A 13,569-nucleotide genomic window follows, 5' to 3' on the forward strand; every position below is an offset into this window, starting at 1 on the left:
CCGCGCCTGGTTGGCTGCATTTGAACGGGCTGCGCCGCGGGAGGCGGTGCGCGCCCGTCTGGGCCGCTCGGCTGCCCCCACGGAGCCCCGCGGCGGTGGCGCGGGCGGGCTGCGGGGTCGGTCCCCCTCAGCTCCGGGCCCCTGGGAGCCCCCTGGGGCGTGCGCTCCCACCGGGACTGCCCCTCCCACCGCCGCCAGCTGCAAGAGGCTGCTCATGTTAACTGTAATGTGCTGCCACGAGCTCCCTGCAGGCAGCGGCACCATCCCCTGCCCCCGGGAGCCCTCCAGGCACGAGGAGCCAAGCCTAGGCACTGCCTCAGCAAGAGCTTTACCTCTTACACCCAGGAAGTTTTTCCTGGTACACCAGCATAGCTGGCCGGGAGCACAGCTCGGCCCCTGTTTGACCGTGCCAAGGCTAATTAATCGTTCCTTTGGCAGCCCGCAGCTCTCCCAGGCAGGCGCCTGTGTCCCCTTGTGGCTCTTTATCGCAGATGCCTCCTGTGGTTCCCTCCCCCTCTCAGATTCGCTCCCCGCTCAGACACCGGTTAGGGCACAGACAGAAGTAACAATTTTCACCCAATCTGGCCATAGAAAGTGGTCTACAGCCCTGACCAAACAGGAGTGCACAGCTGCAGTCCACTTCAAAAATGGTCAGTTGAGTGAAAAACTCATTGCATGAGGGTTCAGACAGAGGGCCCTCTGTACCATGTCTGTGCTGCCTCCTCCCAGGCTGCTGCTGGTTTCAAAATGGGAGCCAGAAAGGGAGCAGAGAGAGTTCAGTCTGGGGGGGTTGCAGCCTCCAGCACTGGCTGGGGGTTCAGGTTCAGTTTCTTCACTGTTCAGGAAAGCAGCTTCCAAGTTGCTAAACTAAACATTGCCAACTTGCTTTTATTCACAACTAAGTGGAACAGGCCATTCAATCTGGATAAGTGTGCAGTGATGCCAGCTTCACCAGATTCAAAAAGGCATTGGACAGATTCTTGGAGGAAAGGGGCATCAGTAGTTATAAACACAGGAGTTAGGTCTACAGCCTCTGAATCAGAACTTCCTAGACCTTAAATGCTGGAGGCTGCAAGTGAGAGAACTGCAAAACCCTGGTCATACCTAGTTCACTCTCCCTTTCAGCATCCACTCTGCCCCTGCGTGGCACAGGCCTATTTGTTACGCCACAACAAGGCCCACCAAGTAATACTGTAAGTCTCCCTTAAGAGGGAGGGCACTAAAGATTACAACTGATTCCTTCGGGCAACTCAAAACATAACTAGGATGGAAGCGGAGGTCAAAGGTTCAGAACAAATGCACTGAGGGGGGACACCAAATAGAGCACACTGAGCAGCGCCCATTGGCTCTTAAGCGAGTCCAAGGAGCCAGTGGACATTGCCCACTGAAACTCTGCCTTGGAGATGCGAGTAGAGGATACTTGGCAGGATGGACTTAAGGTCTGACCCAGCAAATGGCAATTCTTATCTTAGTCCCTTACCTTTGAACCTCTGGTCTTTTTCACTGCTTGCAAACTCATTTATGTCTTACAATACTTTGAAAAGCACTCTGTTCGCTGGGTCATGTTGAACAGATACAGCTATATTGAACAGGAAAAGCACAGAGGGTTGCTTAGTATAAGCACAAGAAGATACGTAGAAGATTAAGATAGGAGGGGAATTTAAAACCCTCAGCACCCTTCTGAAGTTCCGGTCCTGTTGAATTTAGCCTTTAGAAATTACAGAAACTGTTCAGAAGGGTATTGAGAAGGGATAGAAAGTTTGAAATGTGATGAAACACTGAAAAAAAAAAGAACGTCTAGATAGGAAACAATGGGTGAGGAAAAAGAAGCGTTATAGTAAACTTCTGCATGGGGGAAAGTGCTTGGAAGGGAGGGGAAACTCAACTGAAAGGTAGCATTCCCATTTCATTTGTGACTTCTTTTTAAAAGAAAAAAACATTTTATTACACAGCTCCTTCCCTGAAGCTTTATCTCAACTCACACGATCATCTTGCAGCAAAACCCCCATTTTTTCTTTTTGTTTTTATTTTAAAATGCATTCCCTCCCCTTTCCCAACCATTTCTGACTTTTTCTCTCCCTCTTTATTCCCTATAGATAAGTATAAGCAAGGTGAGACGTAGGATAAGCTTTAACATTTTATTTTAGGTCATCTTATTTTGCAAATAAGTGCCCTGCTATTTTGATATAGAGATCCACTGTTTTATAAGTGATAATTATTATGTTTTGTGTTGATTTTTTTTTACTACTTTTATATTGGTTGATTACTGTTTTAGGCCTATATATGTATGTTAGCATAAGTCATGTCAAGTTTCCATCTTGTAATGCCAAGCCTCCATTTTATCCCCATCCCCATATGACTCGCACCTACTCCTCCTATGTAACTTGGTTCCTTAATGAATGGGGATGAATGAGGGTGCTTGAGAGACGATGGCAGTAGGTCTAAAAATAGCTGACCTTGCCTGGACAGCCCCCCCCCCATAGGAGATCAGAGGTAGTTTGCCCCATAAAAAGGGGCTGTGAAGATAGACCCAATGAAATGCCCTCTCCATCTGGACCAGCACCATGCCACACCACCTATCCACCCAGAGGCCCTGCCAGTGACCCCCCTCTGGACAACACCTGCTGGACAAAGATCCCTTTCCAGCCTGGATAGGTAGCTATCACCCCCCAACCCCGTCTTCAACCAAGGACTTGGACTCTGCTTCTCGTCTCTACAGAGAGAGAGAGAGGGAGAGAGAGAGAGGGAGAGAGAGAGAGAGAACACCAATAACTGCTATGGTTCAGCCCTGCTCCAATCTCTGCTCCTCACCCCTCTATCTTCCTTATTTCTCCCTCTTCTGCTTCTGGGTCACTGCCACCTCCAATGGCCCCTACGGTGAGGGAGGGAGTGGAGCAGGGGCTGGGGTAGGTGCTGCCCAGCTGGGGCAGGGCAGGGCACAGGACAGCCATGGCACACATACCCCCCAGATCTGCATGGGGCAGGGCAGGCAGGCTGGAGCCAGGGGGGTGCTGTAGTCCCCCTATAGCTCCCTCTCTGTGCTTGTGTGTATCCGTAACATTTGGCCACATCAGAGCACTCCAGCAATCTAACCTGGAGGTGATTAACATGTCAAGCACAGATGCCTAGTCTTCAACTGTGTAAAGAATAAGTAATGATTCTTGCTATCTGAAAAGGTAAGAAAGCAGTCAACGTATGGAGGATCAGTTCAATAAAAATCTTAAAATCTCAAGCAATCTTGTGTTTCTTTGTAACAGTAAACACCAGACCAGGGATTAGGTTACCAGCTCATTCTCATATTTCTAAATTCCCTTCTGTTCATCCTAGATTGGTATAAAATCACTGCATTTAATCCTTCTGCCTAGGCCCATTCTTCCAGACATCAGATTATCTTCACAATAGCCATGGCTGCACTACTGGGGAAGATACACTGGGATACAAAGAGAGGGTAAATGCTGAAATCTATGGCAGCATAAGTGATGCTGTAGCTGTGATGGTTCAGAAATTACACAAATCTTTTTATAAAAATAAAAATGGTAAATAAAGGTCCCACTTGCAGTTCTTAATATTATTAAAAGAAATTTAATATATTTTAAATTAAAAAATTCAAATAATTCTGTTAAAGACAATGAAGTCAGATACTAATACTGTCAAGTCATGCCCTTTTGGCATGAGATTTACATAGAATTTAAGATTTTATGCATTGCTTCAACATGTTAAGAAACTGTCTTTTCATACTTACAATATCAATAGGTCAATTCCATACAATATCAAATATCCTTTTTAAAAAAACTTTTAAATATATTAGACTCTGATTGCCAAAATGCCATTTTTATACACAAAGCGGCTAATACAATATACAGTTCTCTTACATTATTTTTTCACATAAAATACATTTGTCAAGTTTTATTTATACATCATTTACTATAGATCAATGGAGTTATGAATTATTGCAGGGGGCTGGGCATCCTTTTGACATGTCTTGGCTTGCTGTACAAGGCTTACAAACACTACTATAGTCAATTCACTTCCTTTTCCTAGCAAAACTGCAAAATCCATAGAGCCTGAGGAGTTGGGTATGGTTACACTCAGGCAGCATCTGCACTGTCTACTAGAAAACCTGTAAAATTCTCCACTGGTGCAGGACTGGGCAACAAAAAGGAAAAACTGCTTCAGTCCTCTCTGTTTCCACTGCTGGAATTGCAAGAGCAGAAAATTATAGTCTCTTAAATTTGCTGTGACAGGTGTAGCCTGAAAGAGCCCAAACCTACTCTTTTCACGTAGGAAATTTTAGACAAGTTTCTCAACAGCTTTGCCTACATGAGGTCAGTAGGATTAGGCTGAGTAACTAAATGCCATTGTACAGTTGTACAAAAATAACTTGCATTTTACTATTATGTTTTGGGCACTGCCTGTGCTGCCTAGTTATTTTTTTAACAACAGTTTATAGGCTAGAACAAGAGGACACTACACCATCTGTCACAAAAATATGCAAGGACTCAGAGTTAATTTTGTATCCACATGAGCAGACAAAACTCAAAACTATTCCAGAGTCTGATTTACATAAACTTTAAATTTCTAAATCAGCTAGTTGCCATTAAAATGATTTAGCAAGGGTGTTACTTTCACTCTTACTGATTAAAGCTAGAAAGAGCATACAGATTTGAATGCTGGCATCAGATTTTATTTTGGTATCTGATTACTCCAAGTTGTAATGGAAAGGATCCAGAGCTGAAAAAAACTCAGGTATATGGCAGGCCTTGAAACATAAACCCTTTCTGCCTTGCCACTCAGTCTAAGCCTATCACTCACAGGTGCTCTACATCTGAATGTTAGACCAAGGCCCAGAATATCAAGACTGGATCTAGTTATACATGTGTTTTGAATGCCACAGTGACAGGGCTGCTGAAAATGGTAGGCATCTTTCAGGAAAGGTTATATAGAAGATTTGTTTGGGGCAAAAGTTTTTATTGGAAATATATTTATTCTTTGTGGGGCGGAATTATTGTACTTCAATTCACATAAAGCTGGGGAATTTTAGGGGTGAGGGGAAGGTAGGACTTCCCATTGAGAAGAAACCCAGAGACTGAAAGAAATGAAAGACAAATCTGCAATTCAAAATTTGCAAAAAGATACACCCTCCGCACCTTTTCAGAGGTCTCCCCGGTCTTCCTTTAGGAAAATAATTTTTGGTTGAAAAATTAAACCTACTGCATGCTGTCATCACGAAACATTCTAGTGGCTGAAAGTACACAGCTATGCTAAACTAGCACAGTAGGTAGCTTAGTATATCCAGACACAGAGTGAATACCTTGCAGCAGTCTGTCACTAGTGAAGCTCCTAAGGCCTGCTACAGAATGATCCTCTTGGGAGACTCCTGTTTCATTACACTACTGACTTCATTTCCAGCGCGGGGGTTACTGGAATAGATGCCCAACATTAAGCTAAAGTGCACTACAAAAAAGGCTCAAAACCACTGTGCTGGGACACTAAGTGCTCTCAACCCCCTGTCTACTTACAATTGAAAAGTTTCCACCCTTTTCATTAATACGGTCCACTGTGCCCACTGGATTTTGCCCTCATTCATTATTGCTATTTACTAGAACTGTCCCTATTACTCTTCCATCTCCTTCCCTTGCACATTCTCCCCCTCCCTGTGTTGACATCATATATTCAAGGTGGAACTAAACCAGAACATGAGACAAACCCTCCAGAACTTCAGGGAGATATTACAGATCTACCTCAGTGTTGCTCAAGGGGGACAAAAAAAAAAAAACCTCTGCAGTTCGATGATGTGTAAATTTGGTCCTATGTCTAAAATCAGATGACAACTTTGTGGTTCATAGATTCATAGACACTAGGGCTAGAAAGGACCTTGGAAGATCATCGAGTCCAGCCCCCTGCCCCAGGGGCAGGAAGCCACCAGGGATCATAGGATCCCAGCAAGATAAGTATCCAAGTGCGTCTTAAAGGCGTTCAAAGTGGGAGCTTGAACCACCTCCGGTGGCAGGTTATTCCAAAACTTGGGGGCTTGGACAATAAAGAAGTTCTTCCTTATGTCCAGCCTGAAAAAGTCATGGAGGAGTTTGTGACCGTTCAACCTTGTCAACCCTTGAGGCACTCTGGTGAACAAACGTTCCCCCAGGTTCAGGTGCATCTCTTACAATAAGGAGTCCGTGCTGTGGGTTGCATGGATGGACACAATGTAAGGAGAAGTTGGTCACAGGCACTATTTACATCTGAAGGAGGCCTTTCCACCTGTTAATAAGAGCTTCTAACTACCCAGTAGCTGCTAGAAGCAGTATGGCTTCAACATGTCATGAAGATATTATATACAGTAAAGTTGTCCCCATATACAGCTCAGACTACAGTGAATAGTAACTGAAGAGTTATTGGATTCAAGCCCTTCAAAAAACTTTGGGGAAGACTGGATCTGACACACATTTTGGGCTCATGTCTAACAAAGTGTCTAACAAAGGTATTATCAGTGATAGCACCAATAATACCTTGACTGAGTTAGGTTCCCCTTGCCTAAAGCAAACTATATAGAAAAGGCAGTGCCAGGTAGCTGCATTTGTTTTAAGAAGCACAGTAGCTTGAGTGGTTAGGCCCAGAATAAAGCATTAAAAAAAAAAAATTATTCCGTTAGCTGAAGTGCTAGACAAGCCAATCTCGACTTTTTTTTTTTTTAATCTTCAGGAGCGTTTCAGCAGCAGTAAATTCTCCAGTCAAGTTAAGTACGTGCTGCTATATGCCACGTCTCACAGCATTTTACACAAATGGCCCCAAGTCTGATGCTAACTGTGCTAGATATAACAACTGCAGCTGCAGTGTTTTTATACTAAATCCTGTAAATAAGGGCCACGTTCTTAAGAGGAGGACACCTGCAATGTGTTTGCTGAAGTGTTGGGGCACCTGCTGTACCCAGAAGAAGCTGCATGTATATTTACAAAATGGGTAACTACAGGCAGGTCAAGTACCCATTTCACACTCCAAATTATTCATTCTGTGCACACCACTGCTTTGCACACGAATCCAAGTTGTTCATTCCAGACCTGCACTTCCCTGCTGGTATCGGATTCCCACGGCCAGATGGGTATTCCAGCCAGAACATCCCTGACACCCTTGGAAACTTACACCACTTTCACAGTTTGTATCAAATCTTTAAAAAGACATGGAGCAATTGCTATTTCTTCTCCCGTCTGAATAGAGATAAATTACCCTACATTAGACACCATCAGAAAGCTCAGGAGCAAGTTACCTCGAAGATCATCTTTTCAGTGGCGGAGTTAGAAAAGCCACATAAAGCATTAAAGCCAACTTTCTCATTAAAACAGTCCAATTAAGAAAATGTTTTTACTACCCAAGGCACCCAACAATAGTAAATCTATTGTTTCTTCATTAGACATTCCAATATTGGCTAGAAAAAAAATGAATCCTGGGGCTTTACATATAAATAGAATGACATATTGGTGCACTAAGAGCTAATTGTCTAAATTCGACTAGCTTCATGCTGCTTTAGTGTATTAACCATTGACACTGAAGGCAAACCTCAAATGATGTCATTCCATTGCATCCACGTAGCTGCATTCCATTTGCCAAAAGATAAATATGAGTACAAGTCTCCTCTCAATTTTTACAACTGTTAGCAACCTTCATAGTCACTCCTTGTTTAAAACTGACCAAAAAAAAAAAAAAAAAAAAAATCACATGGCTGTCGTTTGACGTTAACTAACTGTTTATGGGAGAATAGGCCTAACTCTGCTGCAGGGGTTACTGGGGTCTCAAAGGGGGACAGAGGGGAAATTTTCTCCAAGCAAAATGGAAGAAAATAAATGTGTACAGCCTACTAAAAGGATGAAACATTCCTGTTCTGTGATATCTAAGCTACAGTTGCCAACACTGTCCCAGGAAATTTGATATGTCCCTTTCCCTGGAACTTGGGATGATTATGAATCCCTTTCCCCATAAAAGTCAAAGGACTTGCAGGCAGGTCACATGGTATGTATGGGCAGTTGTGTCAGACGGGATACCAGGAAACATGGCTGGAAGGGGCTGGAGTAATGGAGAAGAGTGACAGGATATAGGAATGATTAAATATGCTAAAAAGAGCTGCCTTCACCCGAACAAAACTGACTGACTTGTCCTCCATTACACCAACATCCTCTATCTTATCAGTGTTGCAAAGGAGATAATTGTACAGGCAGAGTCCAGAGTGCCAAGGAATCAGTCTGAGAATAACCTCAAAGACCCAAGATTATTCCCTGATCATTTCCTTCCTGTGGTAATAATATATGCTCATCTCCACTGCCTGAAAGGATCTCTTATAATACTCTGTCCCAACTTGTCCAAAGGACACAGTGATCAGCTAGGTCCCTGTGACATGGGACATGCAGTTTCAGGTACAGGCTCCATTTCACAAAACATTATCTCCAATTTAGTTCAAAGCAGAGAACGCAACCCCTCCTAGGCAAGCCTGGTTTGCTTTGTGTGTACAAGAGGCCTCCACTCCAGGTTCTCTGCTCCTTTTTCCTGATAAAATGATGGTACCTGCCAAAAAACCTGCTCATGACAACATACACATCTTACCACCACAGTTCATCTGACTGAAGCAGAAGAAAAACATTTCTGGTTTGGGATGGGCAGAGCAATACAATTCTTTATCTTTATGCCAATATCTCCAATATGGTCTTTCAGGCCATAAGGAGTTCAAGCGATGGAGAAATTAGAGAGAAGGAAACAATATTGTTCTCAAATAGCTACCAGCCAAAGAGGAAGATGGATAAGAATTGTATGTTCCATTGCAGATGGTTAGCTGAATTTCAGACTGGTGCAAACAAAATGCTACGCAGAGCTCAATACAGTCAGGAATTTAGACAATCCTATTTTTGCAGATTTTGAGGCCTAAACTGGACCCACAGGACATATACAAGCAAACAGGTAATTGAGTGCACAGGCTTCTTTGTGCAGCAAACGTGCTTTCAGAGTTGTATGCAAATATTAAGCAGATGCAACTTAAAACATTTTTTAATATTTTGCCTGTTTATTCTTGACTTCTGTGTCCAGTTCCCCAGAGATGATGCTCTCCTGATAGGTACTCTTCTTCCAGCTCCTTTAATATAGGTGAGAGTTTACTTCTAAAGCCCCACTGATCAAGATTTTATTCCCCAAAGCACAGATGCCTCAGAGCTTGGTGCCCAGTTAACACATACAACTCTGAACAAGTGTTAGCATCTCATCCCATCAGCAAATTCCAAACTTCAATGCTGCATCTTGCTGCGTGATGGCTTTTGCTCAAGGAAGGGAGTGAACTCCCTCTTGTTCAAGAACTATAGGTATTTGAGCCTTGTGTTGACAGCTACCATACTGCCACCAGTTATCTCTACACAGAGGGCTGGGGAAAAAATTAAAAACAGTCTCCATCCTGTTCTGATGCGCAACTGTTAAAAGAATGATTTAGGATTCCTGTATTTGGAGACAAGTAGCTTAGGCCCACAAACTGAGGTTAACACGTTGTCTCACACAGGTATAAAGTGTCACAATACCTGGGGAGACTAGAACTATTCTGTTTTCTCTTCCAAAGCCTTGCAGTTCTGGAAACTCAAATACAATAGTATTTTAGTAAGGCAGAAGACTGGGAAAACAAACAAAGAGCATCAATAGAGAAGGTGAGAATAATAAGATCTGTTCACTTTTAACAAACTAAGTGTCTCGGTAATACAAGCAATTTTGATCTCAGTATTGCTTCTTTTAGTATTTTACTGCAGAACTAAAATTATGCTGTCAGGGACTATCAGCAGAATGCTAATGGGTTTCCATCAGCAAATCTGCTCAAAATCTGATGGCAGCATGCTGCACCTGATTTAAGTTAGCAGTGCAGGATAGAGACAGGTTTACAGCTTTTGACTGTGGGTGAACATACTGGAGGCACCACTCACTGAGCACCAGCTGTGTGCTCAACTCCACATTTGTACAAACAAATCCACACTTACGACAATGGCCCATTTTCCATTTGCAAAACTCTATTCATCTGCACAAATGCAAAGGACCAACTGCACTTTTTGTTGGTTGTTTTTTGCTTTTTGTTTTTTTTTTTTTGGGGGGGGGGGAGGGGGGCTGGGCAGGGAGGTGGTACATTTATCACATCCAGAGGTAAAAGTCAGGACCAATCTGCCACATTCAGGAAGCTTGCTGGCTCTCAGCAGGAGACTTGAAAATAAGGATTTGAAAATCATATAATTTCTTCCATCAAAATATTGTCTCTTTCTCAATAAGCAAAAGGCAGGGTAGTCCTTTTTACATGCACATGGTAAACTATTCCATTTGTCCCCTGTGGGCCTCATTCTACCTGCCTTCCCCCTTTGACTGTGATGGAAGTTACTGGCAGGGTAAAGTACTATTCAAAAGGCTGGAAGAGACTGGCAGAGTCAGGTCTTCTGTAACTACACCGAGTTGTCCCCATGCCAGGGTGGAAAGTAATAGATTCAGCCAGCCTACCCACTTTTTGTCTCCACTGGTTTGAGAAGTGGATGAGATTAAGAAATCCTACAGCATCCATGGACTTTCTCTTCCATTTCTTCCATGGGAGCTTTGAATTTCAAGAGGGGTGGATCACCACTGGACACTGTGTAATAAACAGAAGTCCCACTGGAGTTGTAAGGAGAAGTCCTGGATCCAATCAGGTGTGATTTGGTCTCACCCCCATTCTCTACTATCCCTCCTGCACTACTGCCAAAGTGGGTGCTGATGAAGGGGTGGTTGAGCAAGTTAGCTGCAGCCCGCTGCCGCTTCAGTTCAGAGAGCGTTTGATGGCTGTGCTCCTTGTAGGCATCCCAGATCTGCTGAGAGTCAGGGAGGCCTGGACTACCATAGGGCAGTACTTGGCTTGTATTACTGTCTGGAGATGTGTGCATTTTCCAAATGTCCCCATTGGAGAAGTACTGGTAAGTGCTGGCAGATGCCCTGAGTCCATTCTGAAGGGGGCTTTCAGAGTCACATTGTGTGCTTTTGTTTGCTAACTCAGGAAGGAGGGTGGACTTCTCCAGCACCAAATTCTGTAATGAGAAAACATTTATTAGAAACAGGAGCAGCTCTCTCTCCAGGATAGCAGAGTCTGCATCTTGTGCAACCTCCTCAGGCAGGATGATCCCCTTTAACCAAATCCTGAAGGCAAATAGCAACTCTGGTAAAAAGGTTGACATCACTCCATTCCCACCCACTATCCCTTTTGAAGTCCACGTTAGATGAAATCAAAGTCCACTTGAGCCAGTTACATCTTAACATGGAGGAAAAGTCAGACACTTGTTTTCCTTTAAAACCTAGGTCATTATATGCAAAGATTGCGTTATAAACATGCCCACAGGCGAATTAAATAAATACACACAACAAGGGAAGGTATGATAAAGGTTCTCCTAGAAACACAAAGTCTGCTCCTCTCAAACCAATGTATAATACCGATGATTATTACCTACTGAATGTAGACAAAACATACATTTAGTAGTAGAAAATTATTTTTTGCAATTGCCTGACCCTCTAGTCCTTCAACTTCACTGGCAGCACTCCTAATTTATACTAATATAACCGCAATCAGCATCTTGCCTTTTGAGACTTAGGTTCCTATACATCACCTTAGTGCTGAAGATCACTCAGTAACATGCCATATCTACATAGCCAGGGTTTGAATTATGGGGGAGCTCAGGGGGGCCAAGCTCCCCCCCCCATAAGAGACAAGAGCTCCCCCAGCCCACCTCGTGCCTCAGGTGGCAGCAGCAGCTCCTTCTGGCTACCACCACCACAACCCCCTCCCCCCAGCAAGAGTTGGGATGCAATTCAAACCCTGCACATAGCTCCCTTGACAACTCTGCTGGGAGACTTTTGCTATGATTTCTCTGATGCAACTTCATGGAGTGAAGCTTGGGGTCCCTTACTGGATCCGTGTTCTCTTGGTCAGATCGAGTCTCCCCAATTTCTCCATAGTGGCCTGAACTTCTCTGCTCTTCTGCTGCCCCCATTTGCTGCCAGACAATGGCTTCTTTCTCACATTCCTTCCTATAAAGGTTTGTTCGGTCTGAAAGACTTGCTCTCCTCACCACCTTCCTGAAAGACAAGTATAAGAAAGAGCAGAAGTGTTAGCAAGACAGGCAGCTGAATCTTCCACTACAGTTTCTCTTACATGGTCTTTGCACTTTACATTTTCCAACAGAGCATTGAAAAGTGCAAGACAAATGTGCAGTAGCTCTTCAAAGAAAGCATATTCTTAGTAGACTTTGTGTTCATTTACAAGTAGTACGAGAGTGTCTTGGCTCTGCTTTGTGTTAACCGTTACTACAAATCCACCTCTTCCCACACCTTCATTAAAGCTGAAGTGAGTGCATATCATGAAGCACCAACTGATAATGGCAAAAGTATATATTAAAGGGTGGTGAACCTCCGTTACTTGATACCTCAATTCCCCAAGTTATGGTCCAGACTAATACAGTCTTGCTTTTCCAGACACTGTGCTGCCTGGTGGTGAAAGAAGCTCCATTTCAACAAAGAAAAAGCTTCCTGACTTAACAGGCCCAGCTTCTGCCACTTGAAGAACCCACTAAACGTTCGAGCCGAAAACCTGGTCTCATGTGTACTAAGTTTAAAGCATTCTGTTTTCCGCAACAGTACTTTTAAATCTGGACTGTGGTAAGCTTGGTGAAGGAAAAAGTTTCATACGCACCCGCGGCTTCCAGTGCTGGAGGTCCTCCTACTCAAGGAGGACTTGTGCCTCAGCTGGGATTTCATGATCACATCATGCTTGTGTTTCAGCTCCAGCAGCAAGACTTTAAACTCCTCTTCTTCACACAGGTCTAAGACACACACAAACCAAGCTGTGAACTGGGCTGTTCCATAGTAGTACACTCAGCTACAATAGCATGAGCAGACGAAAGGGAGCATATATGATAACCCGAGACCTTTGAAATGTCAGGTCAGGTTCACTGGATACCATAATTTATAGCAGATGGTATTACCTGTGTCTCATAGATTTCATAGACATGAGGGCTGGAAGGGACCTCAGAAGATCATCAAGTCCAGCCCCCTGCCTCAGGGGCAGGAAGTCAGCAGGGGTCACAGGATCCCAGCAAAATAAACATCCAATTGTCTCTTGAAGGCATTCAAAGTCGGTGCTTGAACCACCTCCGATGACAGGCTGTTCTAGACCTTGAGGGCTTAGACAGTAAATAAATTCTTCCTCATGCCCAGCCTGAAACCGTCTTTCAGAAGTTTATAACCATTCAACCTTGTCATCCCTTGAGGTGCTCTGGTGAACAAATGTTCCCCCAGATCCTGGTGAACACCCCTGATAAACTTATAGATGGCCATCAGCTCACCCCTGAGCCTGCGTTTTTCCAGGCTGAAGAGTCCCATGGCTCTTAGCCTGTCGTCGTAAGGTCTGTTTTCCTGACCTCTGACCACGCGTGTGGCTCTCCTCTGCACTCTCTCAAGCCTCTCCATATCCTTTTTGAATTGTGGAGCCCAAAACTGGATGCAGTACTCCAGCTGCGGCCTCACCAAGGCCGAGTACAAGGGGAGAATGAC

At 44.0% G+C, this 13,569-nt stretch overlaps 1 protein-coding gene and 1 long non-coding RNA gene across 2 annotated transcripts in view; one reads left to right on the forward strand and one right to left on the reverse strand.

Annotated features, from left to right (window-relative positions):
• The first annotated feature begins 5,066 nt into the window (after positions 1-5,066).
• LOC109313209 lies at positions 5,067-6,628 on the forward strand. The gene is made up of 2 exons (XR_002101988.1): positions 5,067-5,838; positions 6,146-6,628. It is a non-coding gene; the product is annotated as an uncharacterized LOC109313209 (long non-coding RNA).
• A 49-nt stretch (positions 6,629-6,677) lies between these two features.
• Positions 6,678-13,569, reverse strand: part of PPP1R16B (protein phosphatase 1 regulatory subunit 16B) — a 67,020-nt gene continuing 60,128 nt past the window's right edge. The window contains exons 8-10 of the mRNA XM_019539675.1: positions 12,710-12,839; positions 11,928-12,096; positions 6,678-11,054 (exon numbers count right to left, since the gene is read on the reverse strand). Of these exons, the coding sequence (XP_019395220.1) occupies positions 10,536-11,054; positions 11,928-12,096; positions 12,710-12,839 (818 nt within the window). The 3' untranslated portion in view covers positions 6,678-10,535. The remainder of the gene's footprint in view (positions 11,055-11,927; positions 12,097-12,709; positions 12,840-13,569) is intronic.

Source organism: Crocodylus porosus, unplaced genomic scaffold (genome assembly GCF_001723895.1).
Source record: "Crocodylus porosus isolate Cpor-Errol unplaced genomic scaffold, CroPor_comp1, whole genome shotgun sequence".
NCBI classification, from domain to species: Eukaryota; Metazoa; Chordata; order Crocodylia; family Crocodylidae; genus Crocodylus; species Crocodylus porosus.